The sequence below is a fragment of the Tursiops truncatus genome, chromosome X (genome assembly GCF_011762595.2).
Source record: "Tursiops truncatus isolate mTurTru1 chromosome X, mTurTru1.mat.Y, whole genome shotgun sequence".
In the NCBI taxonomy this organism is placed as follows: domain Eukaryota; kingdom Metazoa; phylum Chordata; class Mammalia; order Artiodactyla; family Delphinidae; genus Tursiops; species Tursiops truncatus.
The window spans coordinates 15,149,999-15,162,052 of record NC_047055.1 but is presented as its reverse complement, the minus strand read 5'-3'; the positions used below and the strand labels follow the sequence as shown (position 1 = coordinate 15,162,052).

General features: G+C 38.0%; 1 protein-coding gene across 1 annotated transcript; it reads right to left on the bottom strand.

Annotated features, from left to right (window-relative positions):
• Window positions 1-703: 703 nt before the first annotated feature.
• On the bottom strand, window positions 704-11,828 carry MMGT1 (membrane magnesium transporter 1). Its single transcript, XM_004321599.3, has 4 exons — window positions 11,626-11,828; window positions 7,793-7,845; window positions 5,357-5,460; window positions 704-3,749 (listed from the first exon to the last, which is right to left on the bottom strand). Exons 1-4 carry the CDS (start codon window positions 11,702-11,704, stop codon window positions 3,590-3,592), a joined length of 396 nt encoding a protein of 131 aa, XP_004321647.1. The 5' UTR covers window positions 11,705-11,828; the 3' UTR covers window positions 704-3,589.
• Window positions 11,829-12,054: the final 226 nt, after the last annotated feature.

Sequence of the window (12,054 nt, the reverse complement as noted above, 5' to 3'; positions counted from 1 at the left end):
GAAAGAATATACAAGACACTTAAAGCTGGTGACCTTTGGAGAGAGGTATTAGGAGGAGGGAAGGGAGCAGGTTTTAACCTCATGCCTTTCTGTACCATCTGGGGTTTTTGCCATGTGCATATATTATCTTTCTTTTTTTCCTTTTAAAAGAATACTTGATTAGTAGGTTAGTTTGAGATATTCCTGTGTAGATTTGAATACTAGTAGTGCTATCTTTCAAAATACTGCAGATAAACGCCAAGCTTTGTGAACCAGAACTTCCTCTTGGATTTCCATTAAACTTTAGATTTGTCCCCTGATGCTTTAATCATAATGATTTCCTGTTAAGTATAAATTCCCATTTTGTCATGGCAGTTTGGCTATACAACACATTTGTGCTGGAACGCTTAGACACTGCTACTCAAAGACCAATATTCTTATACTCCAAAGGGCATTCGATAATTCATAAATATAAATATAAATGAGATTACACATTCTATTTCAACTCTAAAAAAACATAAAATTGCAGTAAGACTTTACATGTACAATGAAAAGTAAAGTATCCACTGAATTTAGTAAAACAGCATCACACTGGAAAAAATACAGTCATTAAAATTAGATCTTACGTTTTTCTGGGGACAGAGAAACAGAAGAAAATGAGATTAAAAGTAAAACGAACAAACAAACAAACAAAACAAAACAAAAAAAAAACCACTACCAAAAACAGGGTGAGACAATCATTTATTTATTGGACAGGGCAAGGTCATTTAAAGAGAGGAAACATATCCAAAAGACTGTGTTTAGCTTGGTGTTACAGGCATCGATGCTCACAACAAACAACACTACTCAGTACATCATGGAAACAGGCCACATACAACCAGGGGGATGCTGTCATGCCACTCAAAAATAAGCCACAATGCTTAGAAAACAATCATTAGGGAGTTACAGAGCATCACAGTCTCTAATTCACCAATCTGCATTTTCTGCAGCTGGCCCACTAGGGCCATAGCATTTGGCTGGTTCCCTGGTCATTAAGTCTTCCGATATTCTAGAGAGCCTTCAACAGTACACACTTCTGAATGTCACTGAAATCACAGTCAACTGCAGGCTTAACTAGCTCGCATGACTACATTTTTGGCTACCTTAGTACTGCCTCATAGTAGTATAAATAGAATTCTGAACTTAATCCATTTAGCGCTGTTATGAAGCACCCAAATCACCCAAATCCTATGGTACCTACTTTTAAAAGACAGCATAAATTCATTGGAGGAAATTAAAGAAAAAATTTGGGAAGCTCACCTGATCAGAGGTATACAAGCTCCTAGCAAAATTAGACACAACTGAAGACTGCTATGTCAATTATTTGCCACGTTATTTGGCATCATATTTAGCAGGACTTTCCTGACTGGGCTATCCATATCAATACCCATTCTAGAGACTAGACAAAAATATTATAAGTAGTAACATATCATGAATGCTTGGTTCTGAGAAAAAACTATTCAGCATAAGACAGACTGAGAAACCTGTTAGGTATGTGACCCTCCCTCCTTACATCTACTGATTTTTACAAACCACTTCCTTTTACAGCAATCAGTTCTCAAGAGGAGAAATTCTCACTCCACATAGAACAAAACCATATTTGGGAAGCCAGTCATGAAAGCCCAGATACTGCAGGAATCCATTCATATTAAGTGACCAGAATAGACACATCTACAGAGACAGAAAGTAGATTAGTGGCTGGGAGGCATTGGGGGAAAAAGACAGGTAACCGCTAAAGGGCACAGGGTTTCTTTCTGGGCTGATGGCAATGTTCTCAAATTCACTGCGATCATGGTTGCACAACTTCATGAATATATTACACCAGTGAATTGTACCCTTTAAATGGGTGAATGGTAAGGTATGTGAATTATACCTCAGTAAAGTTATTATTAAAACATATTAGGAAAGGAAGACAGGCCCCCAAAGAGAAGAAAATAAGACGCTCTTGCGAATCAAGTCATACCTGAGGAAACGGTACACAGGCCTGATGTAAGGAGCTTGTTTCTCATACACTGCTCTGATTTAAATACAACCACTTTAACCCCTGACTTCACATTTTAAACTCATTTCTAAATTATTTTAGGTTTTCAACAGATTTCTAACTTTGTTCTCCTTAGAGAGCAGAGTCAGTGTTCCACAGACAGATTGGGTTGGCAAAACAAAATTAAACAATGAATAAAAACCCGATGACAAAATAATCTTGTACTTCAGGCTGTGTTACCAGGCAGAAGAGAAGAGCTGAGGTTCATTACTAATAGGAAAAAATGCCTTCAAGGATAAGGACATCTCATGACTCTTGCCTAAAGCACATTTCCTTTTCAAATCTGCATACAGTTATTCCCTTTATACCTATACAATTCAACAAAAGCAATGTTTCCATACCTGTATGATTCAACAAAAGCAATGTTTTCTACGAAGAAATGTAGAAATGTTAAGCTTCCTGCAGATCAAAGAGCTAGCCAAATTCCCCTAAAACTGAAATTATTGTTTCTAAAAAAATTCTTCTCTGTACCCTCATCCTCACCTTCAGCAACATACAATGAAGATGGAAAACAAATCAGAAGCTATGAAACAATTTCTTCAATGACCTTAATTATTTTTAAAGACATGAGTTCCAAATATTTAAAACATATTTGGCCCAATTCTGTTGAAGTCTACCTTTAATGAGGTTTCCTTTATTTTTAGTAATTCATTAGTATGCAATAAAATAACAGATTTTGAATAAGTTAAACTGGCTAATGACAAGTAATCAGTTTTCCTCAGTGATTACTATTATTCTACACAGGCAGGATAATTAATTCATGGATGGTCTTTTTGGTCTATCTTCAACTATTCTTACACTACATGATCAATTCGGGACATTTTTTACCAATAAATGAAGAGAACACAAGTAGCTTTACAGCAAGCTGAGTTCGTTAAGTATATCTGTTACGACAAAGGATTTATGACACAAAAATTGCTCGCTGCACACAGAACCCCAGAGAAGGGATGAAACAAGACTGATGTTAGGAGGTATATGGGAGCGGGGTAGGGTGAGAAGTAATGGGTAAATTAAAAACTGGCAAGTATCTGCTGAAGCAGAGCCACTTTTTAGGGGGCATAAGAAAAACTGATAAGTCACCATTTTGGTCTCTTTAGAGAAGTCCATTTGTTGTTAAGAACTTAAGACCATTTTACTATCATTCACGCTGCAAAATGCAGTAGTCACACTATCTCCAAAAGGATCCTAAAAACTGTAGTGCAAAAGAAAAGAAATCTAAGAAAATAAATAATTACAAAACCATCATTTTTCAAAGAAATGTGTTCAAAACAGTGACTTTTACAAAACATGTGAATTTGTTTTAGATGAAAAAAGAATTCTCTCTCTATGAAAGATCAAAGACTCATTTCACAGATAACTTATATTGCATTAATGATTTGATTAACAGTGTATAAACAAGGGTCATAGACTTTTTCAATTAGGTCTGAAAGATCAATATAAATACTGATGGGGGGGAGTGTTTTGTACCCCAAACTCCAATATTCCAGCTCTGTGTCCTGTCCTATTCTGTTATTATAATTTGTAAAAATCTTAACGACGCAGTGATTCAAGTTTTCGTAACTTCAATGATGTGTTAGAGGACAATGCATCTTGGTTTGAAGAATTTGTTGTATCCGAAGGCCGGAACAGTACTCGACCGCGATGATTAAATACATAAAATGATGGGTGATTCCTTAATGTGTCAAATGTCCTTAAAAGAAAAAAAGCATCAATTTTAGATAAACTTTTATAAAAGCTTATTTGAAAATAAGCAGGCTTCTAATAAATTATGATTTTGCTATGGATTATAGTTTTAACTAAGTTTAAATCCATAAAATCAGACTATAATTGGTAAACATACTGTATCTCACTTTCTTCCTGTACAAGGAAAATAAGAAACCCGGAAATGCAACATAAAACCCTCAAATTTTTTAATTCAGGCATTCCTTCCAAGATGCCTATGAAAACACAAATAATCGCTCAACTTTCATCACCTCTATAAATCTAACACTAGCCCATGCCAAATAGTCCTTAAAAAAAAAAACAGTACATAGATTATAACTTTGATTATTCTCACCTGGCCCTCACTATTCAAGCCATCTGATAATTGTACAGATCTGTCTTCCAAGAATCAAGTACAACGGAAAATTCCTTTTGGCCCTTCTGTACCTGCTGTTGTCCAAACTCGTATATTTTGCTACCACCTACTAAATTCATGTATTTTGCTACCACCTACTTAATGCCATTCTGTTTTACTTCTTTCTTTCTAAGCCCCTTGCCTGTGATTCTTGGTAGACTCTTTGTAAGAACTGTAGTGGGTAGTGATAGTGGAGTATCCTTTCATCTTTCCAGTGAGATATATGCAATCTAAAAAAAAGTTCACAAGCACCTAAGTGTATGGCTTTTGGTATTGGTTTGTTTTTAAATATTAATTTCCTGGAAGGAAAGAGAACTTTTCTTTTGATAAAAACTCAAATCTCAAAGTCAGCCCGCCTGAAAATCCAAGCATACCCCAACATAAAATGGGAAGCCTGAGATGTGACTATTTAAAATGTAAATTAAAAAGTAAAAGTAAAAAGAGGATGAATTTCCTCTAACACATAAATGTTTATTGTGAATTCTTCTAAGGAAATACTGTGTTAAAATTTCTAGGATCAAGAAGGTGGGTAAAGTCCAGAGACGGAATTGAATAAAGCTAAAGGATGATTTTATGCAATTCAGAAATACAGAAAAGAAAAGCAAGCAAAGCTCATGAAAATAGCTTAGAAGTAGTATAGGAGAAAAAAAGAAAGCAGAATAACAAATATACTTTAGTCCAAGGATAGAAAAGGGCCTAAGAGCAGAGTTTATGTCACAGACTAGGTTCAAGTGATAGAGGAAACAGAAAACCTCTTAATCTTCCAAAGATTAAGCTGGGTCAAGAGGATAAGAAGAGGAAAAGGGAAGGGAGGGAAGGGAGGGAGGAAGGAGAGGGGGAAGCAAGGCGGGTGGGGAAGAAAGAAGGAAAAAATTCCTGAGGGAATATCTTCCTATATATCTATTTCCATCCACCTATCTATCCAACCAGCCAACAAGTAATTTAAGAAACCATAACATAACATCTTATTCTAATGTCAATCATCTGTCATTCAACTTCCATTTTTCCTGTCACATCAAACACTGCCTCAATTTTTTTACCTCGTTACTCATACAAACTGCATAATCGAAATGTAAAAACAAAACCGACTTTTATGTACCATAAAAAACATAGATTTTAAATTATGTAAATGAAGCAAAACCCCCATGAAATTAAATGCCTATGAAAAGGAAAAGACTTACTTATTTTTTAGTTCTGAAGTGGCATCCATGTCTTTAAACTCCCCTGCAATATGAACTATACCATAACAGGTAACTGCAAAGGCCAGAAGTGTCTGAAGAACTATCTGTGAGTATAAAGATTGAAATTACTAAACAACATACAAATATTATTATAAAAATTTACAATTTTCTCTCCATCTCTTTCTAGCCTCTTAACAGGTATTTCTTCTAGATCCTATCAAGGAGTCTCACTTTAAATGATTTGGACTCAGACAAAACAGTATCTTCTATAAGTTCTGTGAATCGGCTGCAAAGATACTTCTGGGTTTTGCGCAAATAGCAAAAACAGGTACCAAGCCATTCAGAACTCAGTTATCAACTATTACCAGCTTCTAAGAGCAACTATGAATGTTTTAATGTATTATTGTTAAATATCACAGAGTATAAAAAGAACACCCCTCAGCCACCACCTAGCTTAAGAAATAGAACATTACCAGTACCTTTCAAGGCCCAGGTACCCCTCTCCAATTATATCCTTCACCCTCCCTCCCAGTTAACTATTGTCCCCAATTGTTTATTAATCAGTTCCTTGCTTTTATTTATAATTTTACCAGCTCTGTATGTACCTCTAATACATACACTGCTTACTTTTGCCCATTTGAGCTTTTTTTTTTTGGTGAGATTCCTCCCTGTTGAAGTACATAGTTGTAGTCCATTCATTTTCATTGTATTTCATTACACGAAAATCCCACAATTTATACATTCTACTGTTGATGGCTATGTGGGCTGTTTCCTGTCTGTGACTTCTACAACATCAGGATGGATATCTTTGTGTATGTCTCCTGGCACACGGGAGTGCAACCACTGGTGTAGAGTATACACAAATTCAACTTTATTAGGTAATACGAAACTGCTTTCCAAAGAGGTTCTGCAAGCAAAAACTTGCAATGTTTGATATTAACCAACATGGGATTACAGGCATATTTTATTTTCTTGATTGTGATTTTCTGTATTTTTCAAATTTTCCCATTTGTAAACAGAAGAAAGTTATTTTAAACAGATATAAATGAGTGTGTATATGTGTGTGTGTGTGTGTGTGCACGCATCTACCACAAAACAAAGGTGATGGGAGAATGAGTTAATAGCCACATCCACCATGTCTTTAATTATGACAATTAAAGTCAAAATTAGCCACAAGCTATTACTCTTTCTAAACTAAAATCTAATGTCATCTGTTATACTGGTTTACATCCCCACCACCAGTGTACCAAGACCCATTTCATACAATGCAATCATAGGCATCATTAACAAGGATGTGGTAAATCTATGAGTTGTCATGAAAATACGTCAAGATAAATTGTTAAGTAATAAAAAGCTAGTTATGAAAGTATACATATATACACATAACTTTTTTAAAAGAAACACTCTGTGTTTTGATTATGTAAAACTATACATACACAAAGATAATGTTGTTTATGCATAGAAGAAAACTAAACTACTGATATACTCCAAACTGTTGGGAGTAGAGGTAGAATTGTGAGCAACGGGGTCAGTTTTTTTTTTTAATTGTATGGGGTCAGTTTTACTTTTGACACTTACTGGTTGATTCTATTACAAAGAACTTACTACTTTTGTTCTTTAAGATCTAATAAAGATTTTAAAAAGGGGGGAGGGGAAATTCCCCAGCAGTCCAGTGGCTAGGACTCTATGCTTCCACTGCAGGGGGTACGGGTTCAATCCCTGGTCGGGGAACTAAGATCCCGCAAGCCACACGGCGCAGGCAAAAAAACAAAACAAAAATCCAATAAAGATAAAAAACTGTGAGTGAAGTTCACATATTATTTCAGCTTTAAAAAAAAGCACTTCCTATTTTTCTTTAGTTTTACCACCTATTTATCTGTCCCTAAACAATGTTTTGTTAGTTTTACTTGTTTTTAAACTTTATGTATAAAAGGAATTTTCTAAAAAAAAAATAAAGTCAAATAATCAACTTAAGTCCATCTCAGACTACAGACAGAGCAACTTCTAGAAAGACTATTATAAACTAAGTTCTAGGGAGTTCCCTGGCTGTCCAGTGGTTAGGACTCCACACTTCCCCTGCAGGGGGCCCGGGTTGGACCCCTGGTCAGGGAACTGAGATCCTGCAAGCTGCGCGGCATGGCCAAAAAAATAAACTGAGTTCTAGAAACCAAACAGAAATCTTTTGTTTCCAAATCTTTGGGTTTTATAATGAGTGACAAAATGTAGATAACAGATATGCTATTTCATCTCTGGAAAATTAAGAGAATAAAAAACCAAAACAAATTTAAAATATATGTTAAGCTATGTGGCTGATTTTTAAAATATATATAATTTTTTATTGAAGTATAGTTGATTTACAATATTGTGTTAGTTTTAGGTATATGGCAAAGTGATTCGGTTATATATATTTTAATGGAACATAAATGACCAACTTACATCTATTGGCAGTGATTCATCTTCTTTTTCTGTTAATCGCATATAAGAACGATCTATAAACCAGAAGCATACCATTAAAGAAACTGTAGCCCATTTTTCTTAAAATGCAAGCAAGTCTATATACCAAAGAAGCAACTGACATGTGCTACAAAAAGTAATGCTAATCTCGGATTCCTCAAAAACCTCTATCTTCTAAGGCAGTCAGTCTGATCTTGAACTACTTTATTCCCATCATGACCTGCTTTGTCACCTTATAAAACAGGAGAAGAGTGAAAAGTGAGCAAATATGAGGAAGAAATACCTAAACATAATTTTTCTTTCATTACTACAGGAAAACTAGAATTCTCTGAAATTCTTTCACTATCTGGTCAAAGAAATCACAATTATTTAAAAATTAAGTCTACAAAAAATCTCAACTCTGAAATAGCACCACCATCACATAATATGGACAAAGTAATATTGTTATGGAAATGTTTTTCCTGAGACAATATGCTGGGGGGTGTTGGAATAGGAGAAATTCCGGGACATCAATTGCTGCTTATATTATTTAATTATAATTCTGCTACTGCCTTAGCCTCAGGAGGCAGCAAGGTATGAAGGAAAAGGATCAGGATTTGGAAGCTGAAAAGCCGAGATCATAATACCAGCTCTTCAATTTATCGTAATCTCATTCAATGTAAGACACCCTCGTGGATTGTAACATGTATCTCAATTTCAGAGTGTTAAAATGTAGGAGTGGGAGGTGGAATGTGCCTGAGAATCAAAAAAATACAGTATCTATCTTTTCACTGCCTAAATTTCTGCAACTGTAAATTGGGAATATGAGGATCAAATGAGACACAGGACAGAAGCTCTGCCATGACAAAGTTCGTCACGGCAAAGACCAGCATGGCACGGCACCCCAGGGTGCTGCCCGCTGCCACAATCTGACAGGACACAATTAGCCTCAAAGGTAAATACTGGTCTCTTTCCAACATGGGGATTATAAAGAGGTCCCACTGCAGTGACAAATGCCACAAGGCATGCTCACCTCACATAAAAACACAAAAGCCTAATTCTAGAGGAATCTTGCACAATCCCTACTTAATAACATGCTTAAAACCTCAAATTATTGTGAGTGAGCATGCACTGGCTCTTAAAAGAGAATGTGTTTAGAGACATTTCTGAAGCTTTATCTCACAGGTTTCATCATAAGGACAGGTGTAAAAGAAAAATCAAACCAATACCCAAATAGGTTTTGGCTAACTTCCTACTGCCTGTTCAATTCCCAGCTACCTTTCTTCTTTGCATGAAGCCTAATCTGACTCTAACTCCAGCTTTAGCAGGGCATTTCCTCATCTGTAAAATGAAGGGGTTGGACTTCAGTCATCTATCTCCTTGCTCTAGGACAGTAAGATTGTACAGCTGAAGTCTATTGTAGAAAATGACGCAGTACCACTGTATCCTAATCTCCTCTAGGGAAGCTATTCTAAAATGAATGTACATACAAATCACCTGGGGATCTTATTAAAAAGCAGATTTGATTCCATAGATCTGGGGTGGGGGTGTCTGAATTTCTGCATTTCTGACCAGCTCCCAGATGATTTCCAAGATGCTGGGCTAAAGACCACACTTGATCAGCCAGACTCTAGGTACCTTTCTTAACCCCTTCCCCCCACCCCCTGAAAAATGACTACTCCCATCTCCATGTATTTTTACATACTTTTAGCATAGCATCTATATTACTTTATGGTGATTGTTGCTTGATGCACTTCTTTCTCCACTTGACTTTGAACTCCCTCAGGACATCACTGCACCTTCTAGCACCTAAGCACAGCGCAATTTCAAGCAATTACTCAAGACTGAATTTTACCAAGCAGTGTAGCACACAGGCTCTAGAATCCAACTGCTTGTCTTTGAAACCCAGCCCCACCATTTATCATCTCTGTAATTTTGCACAAGTTTCCTAGCAGTATGTCTCAATTTCTTCATCTTTCAAAGACGATAATAACAATCATATCTACCTTCCAGGGTTTTTGGTAGTATTGAATTACATAATACACGTAAAATGCTTAGTTCAGTGCCTGGCACATGGTAAGCACTTAATAAATGTTAGCTATTATTATTGTTGTCATTCAAGATTGGAGCTTTGGAGAAACTGTCACAGAAAGAGGAGCCTGAGGAAACATGACAACTAAATGTAATATGATATCCTGGATTGATTCCTGGAATAGAAAGAAGACATTAATGGGAAAACTGGTGAAATCCAAATAAAAGCTAGACTTTACTTAATAGTAGTATACCAATGTCAGTTTCCTAGTTGTTACATTATAACATAGTAATGTAAAGTGTTACCAATGGGGGAAACTGAGTGAGGGGTATACAGTAACTCTCCGTACTATCTTCGCAACCTTTCTGTAAATCTAAAATTTCAAAATAAATTTTAAAAAAATAAAGCTGAATTTCTGCCAGACAAATGTTGTCATAATACCTGTATGTAAAGAGTAATTTTAATAATTGGATCATTTAATTATGTACAATAAATAGAACGAAACGTTTTATCTTGAAAACAATTGGAGCTTTGAGGAATTCACATTTCATTTGCTACTTTATTCCTGAAGATGGAAAGTAATGTAGCAAATAAAGTTCAACTCTGAATTTCTTTCCTTCATTCAACAAATTTATTGAGTACCTAGTTGGGAACATTGTGCTGGGCACTGACATTACAGCAATGAACAAAATACACATTGTCCCTGCCCTTATGGGCTCTATAGGTTAGGAAAGAGCTCAGCAAACTTTTCCTGTAAAGGGCCAGATAATAAATATTTTAGCCTTTGCAGGCCTTACTATCTCCATTGTAACTACTCAACTTTGCCCTTAGAAAGCAGCCAGACAATACCTAAACGAATGGGCGTGGGTGTGTGCCAATAAAACTTCACTGATGGACACTGAAACTGGATTTTATATAATTGTCATGGATCATAAAATTATATTCTTTTGCTTTTTTCCCCCAACAAATTAAAAATCTAAAAACATTCTTAGCTCATGGCAAAAACAGGAGGGAGGTTGCATTTGGCCCACATGCCAGAGTTTGCTAACTCCTGGTCTCGGAGAGAAGGTAGACCTCAAAACAGATCAGCTGTCTCACTGCACTGCATCCTCTGCTGGACTCCAAGTTTCCTCTTGACAATACAATTGTATATGTGTGATAAAGCACTTTTGTTTTTTTTTCATTTAAACTTCCCAATCACTCTCTGACATAGAAAGTGCAAGAATTAAAATCCACCTCAGTGAAGCCTCAGAGAAGGGACATGATGTGCCCAAGGTCACAGATTTAGCGGTAAAGCAAGTTTTTAAGAACCAGCCCCTCAGTGCAGTGCTCTTTGCCCCGCATCACAGTGCCTCCCTGAGGCAAATGGTCATTTAACTTGTCAGTCCGCCTGGACAACCCAGGAGTGCCCAAGACGTTGTCCACCTAGTTGTCATGGGACCATGAGCATCCGAGGTCCTCGATCTGAAACTTTGCCAGCCCCACGCTGGATCTGACATCACTTGTCCCGGATTCCCGGATAGATCCCCTCTCTGCCTACCCTGCAGCCCACCGGTCCCGTACTGAGCCCTCTCCCCAACACCCACTTCCAACCCTGCTGCAACCCCAGGTGCCCCACTCTTCTCAAACTCAGACTCCAAGCCTTCCACCGGGGAGCCCCGCACTGCTTCTCACAGCCACCCCAAACTCTAAGGTCTCAAATGACCGTTCCCGGGACACGCGGTCCTACACTCCCTCAAGGGTGCGCCCACACGCCGCCCCCGGAGTCCCGCACGGAAGCGATCGCCGTCCATCAGGCACTTACGCTGCGCAGCGGAAAAGGCCGCGTGGGCTAGGGCAAAGAGGCCGATGCCCACCAGCCCCTTCCACAGCGACGGCGCCATGACTCCGGAGGAGTAGCAGCCCAACAAAAGAAGCGAAGGGCGGCGGAGCTATTCCTTCCTCCACCGGCGGGTGTCCGCGCAGCGCAGAGAGATGACGTCAGTGAACCCCTGGGCGCGAAGCGCCTGAGAGGTGGGAAAACCAAAGAGCCGTGAGAAAGCGGAAACGGGGATGCCGGGAAGAAGGGGAAGCGACACGGAAAACAGTCCGCGAGTACCGAGGGGCAGGGCCTCCGCCGCGCTGCCGCTTTGCGAGGGGCGGAGCTGAGCGGACGGCGTAAAAGAAGAGGCGCAAGCGGATCAATGGGGAAGTGGAGTGGAAGGGCGCCAGCAAATGAACGCGGGCCGCGGGG